Genomic DNA, 18,736 nt, shown 5'->3' on the forward strand with positions numbered 1-18,736 from the left:
TTTAATACATAACAAATAAAGAGGAGGTCTGAGAGACCCATCCGGAGTAATTGTGTTCCTGTCAACATCCGTAGTAGCTAACGGTTAAACAAATTTCCTTTTAAGGCAGAAGTCGCGTTGCAGACTCCCCGCCCCTCGCTCGTAGTCCTAGGCTGCCAAGGATGGCTACCACCGCAAGGGATCACGGTAGCTTGTCCGTAGCGACATCTATCGGTGTGCTCGGTAATACAGGGTCCATCGTTCGATGTTGGCTGCACAGGGCACAAGCTTGTATGTGAACAGTTGAACTGTTTTAGCATTGTATTGTGTGCATAGACGTTTGCATAGATATCGGCGCAAACAGATTGTAGCGTGGGGCTGGCTGGCCGTAAATTACGACTTACGTGTCTGTAAAGTCTACCGCCAGCTTAACACAATGTATCAGATTTTTTTGTTGTATGATAGTTCATTCATTTCGGACATTGGCATTTAATTTCGTTCTGTTTTCACATGGCAGCCTATCCAAGATCACGATCCGGTTATGAATTGTGATCTTATGGATGGGAGAGATGCATATTTTTAACAATGGCAGGTGAATGCCATTAGGAATTTTCATAGTGGAGAACAGCAAAGTTCTCCACAATGTCAATGCGTAATGAACTTCATAACCAAGCTCAAGCTGCATTTGGATGTACTTGCAGTAACTGTAAGGATTATGTAGAAACACGTTACCACTGCAATGTTTGTGATGTAAGTGTTTTAGCTTATTCCACAGATGTGTTTTGGTTTTTCTTTTAATATCAGATAGTTTCCTCACACCAATTTATGTTATTTACCATAGGATTTTGACCTGTGTGTTCAGTGCTATGAGAAAAATGGACATCCTCATAGCATGGAGAAACGCGGTATGGATGATGACATCTCGTATTCAAATTTGAAGAAAGCCTATCCTCAGGTACAATTACATGGTAACTTATATATTTATTTTGTGTCTTAGTATGCGAAATTCCAATGGAGCCTTCCTTCCAAATCTATCTTCGCTGTATTAAAATTAGAAGCCAAAACCATGTGCTTATAAACAAAAGTAGCATGGTGAATCAGATCAGATTTTTTTCATTCCGTAGACCCAAAAATGAGGATTCTCGTGAATGTGAAACATGTCAAAGTATAACAAAAATAAATGAATAAAACGTTTGAATATAACATTCACTACCATGATCATTTGTCAGATTGTCGGAATAGGTGAATACGTTATAGTAAGCTAGAACTGCTAATATATACAGAATTAATGCACTGTCAAAATGGAATAAAGTTATGCACTTTTAATAAATTTATCATACACAAAATGCCTAATCTTGACTTGTGACTAAATGCTGTCAAAATTGAAATATGACATTTTTTGGTTAAGCTAGTCTAACAGCCTCTGTTAAGATACTCATCTATAGGGTAGAGGGTGTGGCCTATTAAAAAGTCTTTCAAACTCCGTATAAACTGTGCTTTAGCCAAAACCAAGTTTTTAGTGGTTGCTGGCAATTAATTGAAAATGTGTGTTCCTTTAAATTGGACCCCTTTTTGGACTACGGTAAGTGATTTTAGGTAGTAATGTAGTGTGTCCATATTCCTACTATTTATATTATGTATTGAACTACTGAGAGATGTATTTCTTGCAACAAATTTTAGTAAGGAATAAACATACAGAGAAGCAGTGATTAGAACACAGGTTTCTACATGAATGTTGATATTCGAGCATTACACGCCTTCAAACACTTTTTTCTCTCCCCTACCCCAAATAAGGAATGCCTTTCAACTATTATTAATGAACAGAAGAAAAACTGATAGAATTTTATGTATTTTCTTTAATTTTTATTGCTTTGAAACAAATTTGCCTTACTTTATTTGTACTGAAACTGAATGCTTAAAGCAGATGTATTAATGGCAGTGAAATGGCCTTAATAGTACTGTATGTATTCAGAGTTCTTTCTTATTTCTCTCTTGGTATGATTATTCCTCTTAGTTGAGATTAAGGATAACCCTTGAACGCTAGACAAAAATAATTCCTTCTCATGCTAATGAAGAAAGCTGTATGTGTGAGCATTTTTAACTTGTCAAAAAACCTGTGTATAGAGCATCAAAATAAAATTTTGATCCTTACAATGATTCTGTGTGAATTTAAAATGAAATCAATTTCCAAATTCTGCCTGTTGTTAAGTGGAGTATCTCTAAGATACTTAATTCTGTTACCACTGATATCTAAATGACGTATTGGAAGTTTTTAATACTTTTAAGCAGAGTTAGTTACATACTGGACCCTCCCCCTTGTATATGTGGTACAGATGTAAGCATGAAGCTGTGTTACTAGTTAATTTGTTACCACAACCAGGTTTTCTGCTTTCAGATTCGTTAGCTTCACCAACTCTCAACCAAATTGCCACCTTCCAACTTAACCTAGACCTTGGGCTGTACTAGATCAGTCTGTTACCACAATCAAGATTGCAGGGCACAAGGAGGTTCCAATTCATAACTTAAGCTGTTGAGTTTTCTACGGCACATTAATGTGATTCTCTCTTGGGAAGAAATTGTTCATCATTTTGTTCACAGTGAAGATCCTAAGAAAATGTCTTTTATATGAACTGTGGAGGTTTCAGTAATGAGAGATCCTCAGTTTAGAAAAGGATATGTAATACTCAATAACCTCTCTGAGTGACTGAGGAAACATGAATTAAAAAATGTATGGCTTAAGAGCTATCAGCCCTTGTTCACTCTTCACTTCTGTGAAACTCATCTCTTCTACAGAACAACTGCTCATAGTTCTTATGGTATGCGATTTAGAAACCAAGCTTACAAGACATTTTTTTGTTTAAAATTATCGTTCCTGTTATATCCTGAATACTGACCATTCCTCCTGGAACTTCCTTTATAATTGGACATGAACACTATTGAAGGTGTATTGCATTCATATATCTTGAATGATGTACAGTAAGAAGTCAGTTGATATTTTTAGCAAAAGAAATATAGAATTCTGGAATTTCTTGCTTCACAGGTATGAGTGTGATAAGAGCAGTCAAATAAGTCTAATGTCTTCTTGACTTGACTTGGTTGAACCTGGGGGGGGGGGGGGGGGGGAGAGTTCGAGGTCAGCAAATATAGTAAATTTCAAGCTCTGAATGAAGCCACGTATCTACTCATATTATTTTCCACTTTCTCTTTGTATAAGTCTTCTTTCTTGTATTAGTCTTCTCACCACATGTCAAGGTAAAGAAAAACGAACTTCTTTTACATACATATTTAGAAACCTGCTTCAGAAACCAAAATGGTGCTTTTTCGAGAGGGGGAGGGCGTTGTGCATCGTTCCTGCATGCAAACAGCCAAAGAAGCATATTTGAGGGTTGTCGCTTGCTTTTATAATTAATTTCCACATTAGTTTTCAGTTTCAACATTGTCGCTAAGAATGGGTCGACAGAAGCGTCCGATCCCACGCGTCGGCTTTGACCTGTGACGTCATGACGGCACGGAGTTTGGTTTGTGAGTGTGGCGTGTTTGTAGATGACGTCGTGTGGTGGTTTGTTGTGGTTTCTGGTGGTATGTTCAGGATTTTCGTTTGTGTGGTGTAATGGGCTCAGTTTGCTTTTGCTCATTATCCAGAATTTTTAGAGTGTCGGCTGTGTTTGTAGTGGAATTCGTTTCAGTGAGTTAACGATTTTGTGTGACGGTTAATTTAGTGTTGTTCGCTGTACATCGTGTGGTAATTTTAGTAAAATTAATCGATTGTTGTTTTTGTTCAGGAATGGATATGACGGATAAAATTAACAGTGCTCAGGTCAAGTGAAGTGTTAGATACCAATGTGTGGTTGTGTATGTTGATATTGGTATCGGGAGATGTTTTCGAGCTATATAGGCCAAGGGAAGTGTTGGATCCTAATTTATGGGATCGGGAGCTGCTGTTGAGCTATATAGGTCAGGGGAAGTGTCCGATTCCAGATGATATTGTGTTTAGTGGTATTTGGGGAGTTTTGTGAAGTCTGTTTTTTCGTCGTTTTGTGTGGTTTTGTATGGGGGTGGGTGTCTTAATTTGTTTATATTTAGTTTGCCCCCACCCCAAAACACCCCATTATGCTCCCTTGTCCCGTTAGTGTCATTAGGCTTTTTGTGAAAAGTGTGTGTGTTTGTTTTTCGATGTATTTTCGTCCTTATAACGTGTACGTACCGACTTCATGTGCGCCATATTGGAATCGTGGTTTATGGTCATTTCCGCCATATTTGTGACGTCATGGGTCAAAGCAGACGGGTGGGATCGGACGCTTCCGTGTTTCCCTAAGAATGTTAACATTGTCTCTAATAAACAGGCAAATTTATTGCAGTTGCTTCAGTTCAGAGTGCTCGATCCAGTTATTTAATCAAGGATATTGTGCACACTGAGGAATGAGTCTGAGGGAGGAATTTGGATTTGGGAGGGTGGACCGAATAACTAACCCAAAGGTAATTTAATAAAGTAAATGTACTATTTTCTCAAGTTGCATTTCAGTCTTCTTTCTTTATTAATGGTAACTAGTTTTGGATTTGTGTCCATTCTTAAACCATCCTAGGAACAGAATTTACAGCAGATGTTACAGTAGTAATACCGGTGCAGCACGAGTATGACAATAATTAATGTTGCAAAAGGATTCAAACGAGGTTACATGCCACGTTGACTGATGATTGAATATAGTTATGAGTGCATGCTTGGAACAACCACAGCAAAAAATGTGGATGGTAATGCAGATACGTTAGTGTAGGCGTACACTAAAGTTACAATAAGCAGAGCGAAGAGTAGTGGTGTTGGAGGTCACCAATAGCTACCGAGTGATAGCGCCATAGGCTGGAATTAGCAGTGTGCACATAAAATATGCAATGAAGAGAAATATGGTGGCTGTAAATATGAATAAATATTACAGATGCTATCATGACTGTGTCTTAAGTCTTTTGTGACATCATAAGGCCTGTGTAAGCACTATGGAGTCATTTGTTTATTTTATTGTTTAGATTATTTGCTGTGTTTGTTCCATGCAAGCGTACATAACCGTATTCAGTCACGAAGATGGTATATGATGATGTTTGTGCCCTGATGGAACATGAATGCTTGTCATATCATATTCGTACTGTACTTTCATCAGTACTACAACATTTGCTGTTATTCTGTTCCCATAGTATGGTTTCAGAATGGACGCAAGTCCAAAACTAGTCACCATCAGTAAAGGAGACTTTCCTAATGCATTTATTTTATAAAAGATAAAGTTGTGGTCCTACTTCACCCCTGACGTGCTTTAAATCTGTAAATTGTAGACAGTTGTTGAGTGATCCAGCCAAGTTGCCTGAATAGAAACAGAAGTGAATCCAGAATGAGATTTTCACTCTGCAGCAGAGTGTGCGCTGATATGAAACTTCCTGGCAGATTAAAACTGTGTGCCCGACCGAGACTCGAACTCGGGAGCTTTGCCTTTTGTGGGCAGGTGCTCTACCATCTGAGCTACCGAAGCACAACTCACACCCGGTACTCACAGCTTTACTTCTGCCAGTATCTCGTCTCCTACCTTCTAAACTTTACAGAAGCTCTCCTGCGAACCTTGCAGAACTAGCACTCCTTTCTTTCTGGAGTGCTAGTTCTGCAAGGTTCGCAGGAGAGCTTCTGTAAAGTTTGGAAGGTAGGAGACGAGATACTGGCAGAAGTAAAGCTGTGAGTACCAGGCGTGAGTCGTGCTTCGGTAGCTCAGATGGTAGAGCACCTGCCCGCGAAAGGCAAAGGACCCGAGTTCGAGTCTCGGTCGGGCACACAGTTTTTAATCTGCCAGGAAGTTTCACAGAAGTGAATGTTGCTAGAGGCACATAAGAAGATAATGAATTTGTTGGCTGCCTTTGATAACAATGTACTTGGGACATGGTGATTCGGGCATGACTGATGAAGACAAAATGCGAAAGTCTCAGTAGCAATAAAGGAAACAGCAAATGTGTTATGATGATGACACGTGTTGATTTTGTATACTTCGTAGGAAGCATTACTGATATGTGAGTTGGGTTTTTGACCTGAGCAAAAGAACAGGATTTTGATCTACTTGGAACAGACAAATATATTGGATAAATATCTGCCTAGTTTAGTAATGAGAACCAATCTGTTTTTAAAATTGACTAAGTACAATACAATTTGTAAACCAAATTGTAATTTTAGGCAATTGCCATTAACATGGCGATTGAGCACTACCAACTTCCAGTTATTACTCTGATTGAAAAAATAAAAAACTTGTAAATGGTCAGCATGTATCAGTATTTGAGCCACTTAGTTTTAAAATGTCCTTTATTCAATCGGCTTAAATTTCGGTAATTAGTAAAAAATGTATTTAACAATTTCTGTTGCTTGTATAAACTTGAAATTTTTTCTGCATGTTTCTTAGTTATCTATTTTTGTTACTAAAAAAGCATCATCAAAAACTGATTTCAAAATTTTGTTATAAATAAAAAAACTCTTGGATAAGGGTTTTTTGGATCAAAGATATGGAGAAGACATTTTGAAAATTAAAGTTTTGGGCAAGAGACAGTTGAAAAAGAAAATACGGGAAAAATTATAAACAGTACTTGTTTAGTAAATATATAATTTAATTTTTGTGGAAACAATGTCTGTAGGTATTTTTTAAACAACTGAAATAATTTCTGGTTAAGTTAGGGAAAACGACAGAAACATACAGTTACCAGAAAATTATTAGAAAATAACATTACATTGAACCTACACACATTTACTTTTTAAATTTGGATTTGTCCTTTTAACTACTGTGAAGTAATTAAAAGCCATTTTCATTGTCCATGTGTTCACTGACGATTTCATCATCAGATTGTTCTTCAGGTGTATTCTGTACTGGATTGAATATATTATTTTTTGTGGAAGGCCAGATCTTCATTTTGAGACCAGTTTTCCCCAAAGTGAAGAGTCAGAAGCTTGTTGACATCTTTCACTTTCAGCTCTTTTACTGTTACTCCAGGTAGTACTAATGGTAGTTCAAAGTTTTGAACTTTAAATCCAGGTTTGAGTACTTTTTTTGCCTGTCCGAGATTGGTGTTATACCAAGGTTCACCTGCAACAAGTACTTCACAGGTTGGCACATTGCCTATCATTATAATAAGTCTTTTAGCAATTTACATTTTAAAGTGCCGATTTCCAGGCCTCTTTTGGTAATTTTCACATACCTTCTTCCAGTCAAAAATATTACAGCTCTCAGTCATACTGAAAACAGTTTCACATTCCTTAAAGATGTCAATGTATTTCTCAGGCTGAATAATGTCATAATTTTGAATTTCCTTCTCAGTTCTGTCTAAGACTCAATCAGGTGGCATATGTGAATGAACTAGTACAGGGAATACTAAAACAGTGTCTTTAATATTTGGCGGTGCTTCATTTACCAACCAGTATTGAAACATAATCGTCATTGAACTAAACTGTTCCGGTTTTGTCCTCCACAACCATCTGCAAAAAGTGTTACCGTGGTCACTCCTTCCAAGCAAGTATTTTTTAGCCTATGAAAAATTACTGATGCAATTTCATTTGAACCTTTTTTGAAGTCTTGATTCTGTCCAGTAATGTACCTTGGCAGATAGTAGAGTTAAATAAATAGAACTGTCCACTATAGTAAGCTGCCTCGTCAAGGATTTTGGGTAAAACCAAATTCTTTAGGCAGTCGAAGGATAGGGTGATTTCATTTTCAGTTTTCAGTAAATTAAAGAATGCTTCTGTCCTCTTTTTGTGGAGATTGAAATCAATTTTAACCTATTTGTCTCTGCTGTCTAATTTCAGCTGAAACTGGATGTATTTGGAGCACTAGTCCACAGCAGGAGAGCCAAAGCTTAAGTTATAATCTTTTACAAATATTTCATAAAAATATGAATATGGAACTTGAATATCACTTTCTACTTCGTAACCCTTGTGAAACTTACTTATTGAAAGAAGCCTTGAAAAATACTATCTTGTAATTCAGGTGTTTCTACAATAATGTTTTTCAAGTGGGCAGAAGCTCTCTATGAATGACTTTATAGAATGCCTTTTAGTGTCAAACAGCTTTTACTTATGGTCTACAGCTAGATTTCTGGAGTGGAACTGTCTCTTACAAACCTGTTAAGCTCTTTTCTCACTAATATCAAGTATGCCACAAAAGAATTTCCTACATAGGCCTGCCCGAACCAAAGAAGTGTTTCCAGATTTGGTATGTAGGATTAGACAGCGATTCCAGTTTTCAGTGATTTGTTTCCATTTATCTTCATTAGCTCTCCTCCGTTTAGGTGTTTCACTCACAGTATATTTAAGTATGTAGTTATCCTGATCAATTTTATTCTTAAAAGAATAAAAGCCTCCATGAAACTTACAAACATCTTGCATTGTAAGCTGATTACACTTAAAAACTTGATCAGAATGAAAGCACTGTGGTAGTCTTGGCTAAGTCTTTGATGTGTAGAGCTTCCGCTTCTCTATTGTCTTTTTCCATTTATCTGAATCCTTTATACCTTTCCTTCCTTTGTTCTTCTGGCATGGAATTATCTTCGGTCCCTCCATAACCTGTCGTTCAGTAGTTTGATCAGTAGTTTGAGGTTTTAGTTCCTCCATTGGTTAACCACAAAGTTTATCAACTTTTAGTCCTATAATGCTGCCTGTATAGTACACTTTTAAAACAAGAAACTCACTTTAAATGCAGAACAACACTTAAAAACAGCCTAATTTCTATTATTGGTAAGAATTTCGACATTAAAAACTAGCAAAAATGCCATGGTGAACACACAAAACAAGTGCCAACTTCACAATAAACAAAAAACATAACCTATTGTCAACAGTAAACAAAACTTAGATTCAGCTGACAGCCAGTTCCACAACAACATGTTTCAATGGAAAAATACCCTACATAATGATTTTAAATTACCCTATTTCTTAAAGTGGTTGGTAGTTGCACTGTGTGTAAGAGTCACATTTGGAAAAAAACCACTGCTTAGAAAAAGGCAAAGTATATAGGTTTTTTCGTTACAAAAATTAACGGAAGGTAAGCCGGCCATGTTGGATTGGATAAGGGACATTCTGAAACTAAATAGGCATATTTCAGAATTTTGTTATTAAATTGTAATGGTTTAAAGGATGTTTCGAACAAAAACCGTAGTTTAAAATGAAGTAAAAAAATTTGATGAATACCGTAGTAACAATAACTCAAGTTCTACAAAAATTTAATAAATGACGTTTTGGAAATGAGCAACTCATTTACATTGGACTGTGTAATGTGAATGTACACTGATCAGCCACAACATTATGACCACCTACCAAATAGCCAGTATGTTCTCCTATGTCACAGATAACAGTGGCAATGGGTCATCACATGGAAGCAATGAGGCCTTGGTACGTCACTGGAGGAAGTTGACACCACATCTGCCCACGTGCCCCCCCCCCCCCCCCCCCACACACACACACCCACAGTCATCTAATTCCTGTAAATTCCAGATGTGTTCAGTTGGGTGGGTTCTGATCTGGCGAGTTGGGGGGCCAGCCCATCAGTTGGATTCGCCACTTTGTTTCTCAAACCATTCCATCACTCCATTAGCCTTGTGACATGGCGCATCATCTTGTTGAAAAATTCAACTGTCATCAGGAAACATAATCATCATGAAGAGGTGTATGTAGTCTGCAACCAGTGTATGGTACTCCTTGGCTGTCATGATGCCTTGCCCGAGCTCCACTGGACCTATGGATACCCATGTGAATGTTGTCCAGAGCATAATGGAGCTGCAGCAAGCTTGCCTCTGTCCTGCAGTACAGGTGTCAAGGTGTCCCCTGCCATCGGCATGATGAAGGTATCGGTATTCATCAGACCATGCAGTGTTCTGTTACTGCACCAAAGTCCAGTGCCAATGGTCACGTGCCAATTTCTGTCATAGTTGCTGATGTACTGGTGTTAACATTGGCACATGCATGGCTCGTCGGCTGCAGAGACCCTCGTTAGGAGTGTTCGGTGCACAGTGTGTGTACACACTTGTAGTCCGCCCAGCATTAAAGTGTGATGTTAATTATGCCACAGTTCACCCCTTTTCCTGTTTTAGCAGTCTGCCGAGCCTATGACACATGACATCGGTAATGAAGGGTGGCTGCCTGACCTCACATTTGTATGTTGTTTCACCTTGGTTTAGCCACATGGTGGCGATGCTCACCACAGCATTCCTCAAATGCCCGACAAATCGTGCGGTTGGTGAGCCTCAGGCCAACACAATCTGCCCTTGGTCAAACTCAGATAATCATACACCCTCCCCATTCAACACATGAACAGCATGGTCGCTGATGCTTCGTGCTCTATGTGTGACTAGGGCTTGGTGAGGAGCAGAGATAAACATCTAGATATGTTGTTGAGCAGTGAACATGATACTTCAACTCTTACACTGAATTTCCTCAGTTGCGCCAACTAAGTAGTTCTATGGTGGTGCGAGTAGTTGTGCAGAAATTTAGTTTTCAGTTCCATGGAGGAATTGTGTGTGTGGAATCATATGTTCTGTAGAAAATAGAGTTTTGTTCTTTTCATACTAACATTTGAAATATGAGAAGTAATGCTTTGTCTTTTCAGGAGGTGCGGAAACTTTCTATAAAACGTTGCATGCAGAAATTAGTACATGCGTGCCAGTGCCATAATGTCAACTGTTGCCAGCCCGGCTGTCAGAAGATGAAACGAGTTGTACGGCATACAAAAGTATGTAAAAGTAAGACAAAAGGTGGCTGCAGTATATGCAAACAGCTTGTTGCAGCTTGCTGTTACCATTCAATGCATTGCCAGGTAAATGCATTTTTGTAAAGATATTCCATTGAAACAGAATGCGGTCTGCAGTCAGTTTTGTTAAATGTGTGGCAGTTTGTACACATTTAAAATTAAGTGTAGGGAGGTGCATCAGGATCTTTGTTGATGCCCAGGTCTTCAAATTAATTAAATGTTGCCTCATTACTTTTAGACAATTCTTGTGACTGGTGCTGTCAGTCACAACAAGCATCTAACACAAAAAGAAAAGAAAAAAAAGAAAGCTGTGGGACAACATTTAATTAATTACAAAAATTTTTGTTTGGTGATTCATTGTGCTTGTTTGTATTCACACTGCACATCTTGAAACAAACATTTTTTATATAGTCATACAGCTATAACACATTGTATCCACAAGTTTCTTGCATTAGTAAACTGCCAGGTGCATAAGGACAAGATTTTGGGGAAATATTTTAATAATGGAAGAAGACAGAGAAGGTATTTTGCTAAGGGGTAATTATAGATCTTCTTCTACAACCCATGGAATCCCTAATTATTTGCTTTTGCTCTCAATCTGTTTCTCTATGATATTCGTCAATTTAAATCTCTTCCAGTTACATACTTCATACTTAGTGTCTAACGTTGTTTAATACATACTTAGTCTTAGATTGTGTGAGGCACCAAGTGATCTTTTCTTCTGCCCGTATTCCCCAGTAGCTGATGTTTTCAGTCTGTTACTATAGCGTGCATCACATAGGATGGTGCTTCTGTGCACAGAGGTGGAGTGGCAGGAATCGTAGAGGGGATATGACCGGCACATGATTGGCAGCAGAGAATGGGTGAACGAAATCCACATTGCCGGAGGTTCATTAACCTATTGTATGTCGTATGATACCTTCAGTTCTATGAAGGGAATAATAAATTTTGGAACTGATTTCGATCAATTGTCATGTGAGAAGTCTTACTTCACATCTTGTCAACATTGTGTCTTGTTGACATTGTGTCCGTTGCTCCATAGCTTTAGTCCACCTGACATTGGGAGTCATTTAATGACAAGGTCATTGAAGCTGCTTGCAATAATTGTCATTTATTGTGATTTAAACAAAATTTACTTCAAGCACAAACTGAAATCGTTTGCTTGGTAACTGCTTGTACTCCAAAAAACTTTTAAAAATGTGTGTAAGGTGTGTTTGTAGGTGTATTTGTAGTTAATTGTAATCACTGTGTGTAAAAAAGAATTACTGGTAGAAAAAACTAATGTAGAAGACTATCATAAAAATGGTCAGTAAGTTGTCAGATTTTTCACTGTCAACAGTTGATGTGACTGTAAGCTAATTTCTTTGACATTACAGTGAGAAACTGCATGTATAATCTATTGAACAAGTAGAATGTTGTGCAAATTACTCAAGGGAATGCTGATTGATACCATCAAAAACAACTGACATCTCAATGGTAATTTTAAGGCACTTCCAATTTCATGCTTTGAAAATCACAGGGGTTTACTTCTGGTAATATCAGGTATCTTGACAAATTTATCCGGCTGTTTTATTAAAGCAGACAACATGCTGGAAAAAGCTTAACTTCTTTTTTGGCAGTATGTTGAACATTATAGTCTGTATACTTCACAGGATACAAATTCCTAATCAATAAAGACTAGGGAAATCTCATTGTTAATTATGCAATTTATATGCTGACAGACACATTTTTTAAAACCTGAGTCCTTAAAAGTAAAAAACATTATTACTTTACTTTGTTTCAAAGTGTACATCATAATACCATTGTCACTACTATCTGAGTGTGTGTGAACAATATGTTAGTAAATTTATGATGATATGTTCAAGGCTTATATTCATTTTAACCTTACTATCAAAGTCTTCTTCCTGAAGCTATTCAGCGTGCTATACTGACTGTAGGTGGTGTTCTCTCTTGCTTCATACACAAATGATTGTGTCTGTTACTGTGAATTTTCTTTCACATATCCTTTAGCCTTTGCCCAAATTAATTCCATGGGACTATACTGACATTGACATGTGGGTAAACACAAAACTATGTGACCACATTCACATACAGCAAATTCAGGTTTGTACGTTCTGTCACATGATGTGTACATTAACGAACCACAGAAGTTTGGCACTAGTCTGTGCGAAATATATTTATTTTTAACCCAGACCAAAATATCCACTTTCGTGGTTGGTGTGTGTATTTTGTTTTCTCTGTAACAGTTGAATGATAACCGGCATGGTACATTACAATGAGTGACTTCAAAGCAAGGCATGGTAAGAATTCTTCAGTGAAGCACTTCACAGAACTGACAGCTTTCATTTCGAATGGCAGTCACTGTTTTTTTTTTATGCCTAAATAAAAATTTACTGTCAGGAATGACACCAGAAGTAGTCAACACGCAGGATAATTATCCAAGAACCTACTCCTATAGGAACTTTAGAACTGACACTATCATCACTTATCTTCCAGCAGGTTGTCCTGGAATTCTGATTCACCTATGTTTCATTAAAGTAATACACTGTGGAACTACCTCCTTCTCATGCACTGTCCATGTTTATACAGATGTGGTTTATGCTGTACTCGTATCACTTGTTTCAACAAAAAACACTCTTCTTAACACGTCTTTCAAAATTCTTTACATTGACGGAGTGCTAACTTTGAAGCCAATTTTCTCACATGCAATTGTAACAAGTTTTTGTCATATAGTGTATTAAACATTCACAAGGAGTGCTTTAAAACATTGTTGTCAGAACCATCCATTTGTGTTGTCCGTTTATTGCGATATTGATGCTTTCCAGGTGACATGAAACTAATTTTTCATACAGTTACCACAGCTCTGGAAGTTAGTTTACAATTCGCTTCATAGTTCTCATTTCAACACCACGTGCTTGTGCAGTCCATTTCACATTTATTACCATTAGTTGAATTTTTTTTTTTTTTTTTTTTTTTTTTTTTACACATTCACAGCTATATCCTTACAAGGAAGAAAAGGAAAACACTGACAGGTGAAAGAAAAATTCAGTTGTTGCAAAGTACAGCAGCAGTGCAGCATGCAGGAGAAAGATTCTCACTGTCTAGCTATAACAAGCCACTCAGAAAGAGAAGGGGATGTGCAGAGAGACTGAAAATTGGGCAGCCTTCCTACATGGTGCAGACTTTAGTTAACTGGAAAACTTGATACAAGAATAACTGTAATAGCCAGAATAATCAAAATCAAAAAGACTCAATGAGTGAAGCGTGTTAAGAAGTACTAGGGAGCCTATTGAGAAAATTTGAGATATTGATGTGAAATATGGAATTGCTTGTAGTTAAGAGAGATCCTGGAAGACATTTTAAACAGTTCACAGGTTTGTGTTCATAGCAAATTTTCATCTGTTAATTGTAAGTTTCGATCCCTGTAGACAGAATTTCTGCAGTATCAGCAATAATGCGTTGTGGAACATTTTGAAACAGGAACTAAAGTTTTAATCCTACTCACACGGAAATTTCTCCATACTGCTAGAAACATTTTTACAAACAGTAATGGGAATATCTTTATTGTGAAAGTTTCTTTTACCTAATGCTGAAAATACTGATAAGCCTGGTCACTTGAAGTTTTAGAGAAATAGGGATTTTTATTGTTAATGAAGTTGTCAGCTCTGTTTAAAGTCAAAATTGGGAGTACAGAGGTATAAAAAAAGTAATAGTTATTGATTTTCTTGTCAATGATACTATGACAAGTGCAATTATGTTGGGCAGTATGAAAATCCTCATTGTTCTTCTTACTTCGCCTTGTGAATGTTTTTGAATGGAAAACATTAAAGCTTGTTTCATTTAATTAGTGACAAGCGATACGAATTAATGTGATCAGTTGAGCAATGAACTGTTTCATATACATTAATTTCAGTATTTTTTATTTAACTCTCAAGACAGTGCTTTTACAGTATTGTAAGAAACACAAAGCTAAACCCTCTAAAAACATTTTGCTGAGGTAAATATTGCTGTAGAACTTCTTCCAATTAATTTTTGCAGGAACCAAAATGTTCAGTGCCATTCTGTCCCAACATCAAACATACGCTGAAGCAGCATAAAATTCAGCAGGTAGATCAACTACAAAGGCGAATGGCAGCAATGAACATCAGGACAACAGTACCTATTGGTCTACTACCAGGCAGTTCAGGGGTGCTGGGTGTTGGTGGTGCAGGTTCAGCAGTTACTCCAGTGGGTGATTTTACACCAGCAACATCAGGTGCTGGCATTTTGGTTGGTTTGCAGCCTTCACATCGACCAGACATTAGTGGTTTGAAGCCTGATGCACAGACTCCCAGTGCACATTGTGAAATAGGTAAGTTGTACTGAATAACCACAATTCCTGCTCTTGTTCTTTTAAGACGAAAATTTGAAATTAAGCATTAACTATGGGCAGGTTAGCTTGTTCCTGTTATGTAATTGGTGCACCTGTGTCAACTTTTTGTTTCTGCTACTTGGCTGTTCCCCACTATGTATTCCAAATAATTTAACGAGATATTTGGTGAGAGTTTCTCCCAGAATGTACAATATTCAAGTAACTTAAGGAAATGCAACCAAGTGATGCCCATCATCACCAATATTTTGACAGGCGCACACCCTGTCATTTTCAGGCTAAACTGCAGCAAGTAAGTGGTGTGTTAGGGACTTTAAAATCTTTTTGCAGAGCAGTCCCAGAAAGACTCTCTCTCTCTCTCTCTCTCTCTCTCTCTCTCTCTCTCTCTTAGAAGTTATCGATTGTGAAACATTAATAACTAACAAGTGAGGTAGCATTAACTCCCTCCCCCCCCCCCTTTATTTTTTATTTTTAACGAGAGAGAGAGAGAGAGCAGGATTCCATGCAGAATTCAAACAAAAACCTCATTTTGTATTTATAAGGTTGTTAATTTAGTTTAAACTGCTTCCTTAATAACACTAGCCTAATAGCTGAAGGTGCATGCCAGAATCTCTGTGTTATATTCCGTAGAATGTCCAGTGTCAAAACAGAGTTCTGCAACAGCAGAGATGCAAGTTTTTATTTAAATTTTGCTTGGAATCCTACTTTCTCCCATGTCAAAAACAGAGTGACGGAGTTAATGCTACTTCGTGCATTGGTTATTGATTTCCACTATTGACACCTTCCAAAATCAGTCATCTTTGGTTGTGGAATGGTTCAGATGTTTGGTGTGTGTGTGTGTGTGTGTGTGTGTGTGTGTGTGTGTGTGTGTGTGTGTGTTTTGTCTTTCTGGAATTGCTCTGCAAACTGAGGTTTTAAATTCCCTTGACAGACCTTACTGCTGCCTTGAAAATAACGGCATGCATCTGTTGAAATATTGGCAGTTGTCAATGACATCGACTGGCAGCATTCCTGTAAGTTGCTTGAACACTTTTATTGTAATTCACAGCTTTGTGACAAAAATTCACCAATACAAGGATTGTGATATTATAAACTGAAATAATTTCATTGTTTCTTGTATGTGCAGGGTGTTACACAATGATTTTTTTTAAAAAAATTGGGAGAAGGTAGAGGATGAAATTCTGAAGGTTTTGATATAAGGAACCTGTAGCTGGAAATATGGAATCTGTATCTGCAGTCACCATTGGGCTGTTTACATTCCATGCACTACCTGCATGAGACGTTCCCAGGTGAGATTCTCCTGCCTATTGTAAGAGGCGACTAAAAGGACTTTCACATGTTTCAGCCTGTAGGTTTTGACCTCCATTTTTCAAAATTTTCTCGAAGAGTGAGCCAATTGAGGAAGGGGGCCTTACATGGTGCATAGTGTCCATCATGCGCTGAGACGTCTCACATCCTTCTTCGACGTTGATCTGCACTTCCACTCATTCTCCAGCTGATGGGTGAGGTCACCCTCCTGGGTGCGTTTTCCTACATCCTCTGTGCAGTATCGCTTTCTACGCTGTCGACGATAATGGACTTCTTAGCTCGTTCGTGCCTGACATCCAGCACGGTAGCCAGCCCGTTGTGGTGGGGCTGCCATGTACCCTGTTGGTTGTAGCCCCCTGACCACACAGGGATTGCTCTGCTTATGCCTGTACTGTTAACTTCCCATGTATGCCAAGGAGTAGATGCCCGTCACCCTGGGGCATTGGGACTCTTGGCAATGGCCATCCTGTCAGGTGGCCTTTGGTGCAGCTAGGTGGCACCCATGGGGAGGACCCTGGTCGGAGTGGGTGGCATCAGGACGGATGACACGCCATGAAGCATAGTACATCATCTCTTGCTGGTGGTCAAACACTAGCAGTCTCTAAGCTGTCAAGGTTTAACGTCAATGCTAAGAAATATGACCCCAAATCATCCCCCACTGGCTACACCGTGGGGAGAACACCAGGCTAAGGATGGCAGCGAAGCTTATTCGGCCTGGTACCTCGTATGTATGGGGAATCTTTCTTGTCAATGAAACTTCAGTTTTTTGTGGTGTATTTAGAAGGAAAGTTTGGGGAGGTGGAGGGCTTGTCCAAAATGCGATCATGGTCGGTCTTGATCAAACTGCATCCTCTGCCCAGTCAGGGGCAATACTCGCCTGTGACAAGCTGGCGGATGTTTCTGTTTCCATCGCACCCCATAAGACCTTAAATATAGTCCAGGTTATCATATTTCTCAGGGACCTTCTTTTGCAGTCTGACGAAGAGCTGTGTGCCAGTTTAGAATGGCGAGATGCCCATTTCGTCTGATGCATCCACTGAGGTCTGAGAGATAATCAGGTTGCTACTGGTGCCTTCATCTTGGCCTTCGAGGGTGACAATTACCCAAGAAGGTGAAGATGATGATGTACTGTTGTGACGTAAAGCCATATACCCCTCCCCCGATATGGTACTTTAAGTTCTGGAAGTTTGGCCATATGTCTTCCCGCTGTACTTCCAACATCACCTGTCAGGATAGTGGACATCCCAATACTCCCTGTGCCCCACCTTCCATCTGTGTAAACTGTGGAGAGCACAATTCGCCTTGCTTGTCAGACTGCAGGATTCACCAAAAAGAAAGAAAAATAATGGAATACAAGACCCTGGACTGACTGACCTACACCAAGGCTAAGATAAAATATGGGAGGCTACATCCTGTGCATATGTTGTCAACCTATGCCGCTGCTACGACTACAGTTCTACCATCTTCCGTTCCGCTCCGTACAGTTGGCTCTCAGAGCCGTCAGACTCCACCTTCCCCCGTGATGGTGGGGGCACTTCCCTCCCTGTTGCTCCTACACAACCTACATCAGGAGCAACATCCCTCCCTCCCCCCCCCACTCCCCCCCAACCATCAGGGGGACATCAGTCCCCACTTCTCAGCCAGAGAAGCGCAAGTCTTTTTCGGCTCCTCTCGCCAGAATGGGATCCTTGGGTCACTCCCTTTCCAGGTTCCTACCAGTGGCAAAACTGACACTCACCAGTGGCTGATACAACCACAGGTAGCTGGTCATAAGGCTTCACGGTCCTCCTCAGTCCCTGAGACTGAATCAGTGAAGCCCTCCCAGCTGGACAAACCTAAGGAGCAGCGAGAGAAACCTAAAACGAAAAAGATCCCCCAGAACCAGGGCACTGCGGTAGCACCCAGACCACCACTACCTACAATATCTGTCTCTGAGGATGAGGTGGAGATTCTGGCGTCTGCTGAGGACCTAGATATCGCTGGGCCCTCAGACACAATGGATGTTGATCTCGCAGGTACTCGTCTGGTGGCAGCAGGTGACCCTGAGGCTTAGACTGTCTCATTGAGTGTTTCATGCCTTCCCTATCTCACGATTACGTAATCCTCCAGTGGAATTGCGGTGGTTTTTCCACCACCTGGCTTGAGCTATGACAGCTGTTAAGCTTTACACCTGCTTTCTGCATTGCCCACCAGGAAGTCTCATTCTGGGCGGAAAACGTGATCCCTCATTCTCTAGGGTGCCACCGGCAAAACAGTCCCTTGGTGGTTACCAGAAGTTGCTGAGGCAATTAAAGAGCGTTGGTGAACTTTACAGCGACATAAGCAGCACCCTCCC

At 39.2% G+C, this 18,736-nt stretch overlaps 1 protein-coding gene across 3 annotated transcripts in view; it reads left to right on the forward strand.

Annotated features, from left to right (window-relative positions):
* The first annotated feature begins 245 nt into the window (after window positions 1-245).
* LOC126252044 (histone lysine acetyltransferase CREBBP-like) overlaps window positions 246-18,736 on the forward strand; it is a 38,068-nt gene continuing 19,577 nt past the window's right edge. For all 3 annotated transcript variants that reach the window (XR_007545821.1, XR_007545822.1, XM_049952839.1), the window contains exons 1-4: window positions 246-729; window positions 821-934; window positions 10,584-10,790; window positions 14,763-15,075. Coding sequence is in view for 1 of the 3 variants with exons in the window: in XM_049952839.1 (XP_049808796.1) it covers window positions 622-729; window positions 821-934; window positions 10,584-10,790; window positions 14,763-15,075 (742 nt within the window). In the remaining 2 variants the exon portion in view is untranslated. The remainder of the gene's footprint in view (window positions 730-820; window positions 935-10,583; window positions 10,791-14,762; window positions 15,076-18,736) is intronic.

Source organism: Schistocerca nitens, chromosome 4 (assembly GCF_023898315.1).
Source record: "Schistocerca nitens isolate TAMUIC-IGC-003100 chromosome 4, iqSchNite1.1, whole genome shotgun sequence".
NCBI lineage: Eukaryota > Metazoa > Arthropoda > Insecta > Orthoptera > Acrididae > Schistocerca > Schistocerca nitens.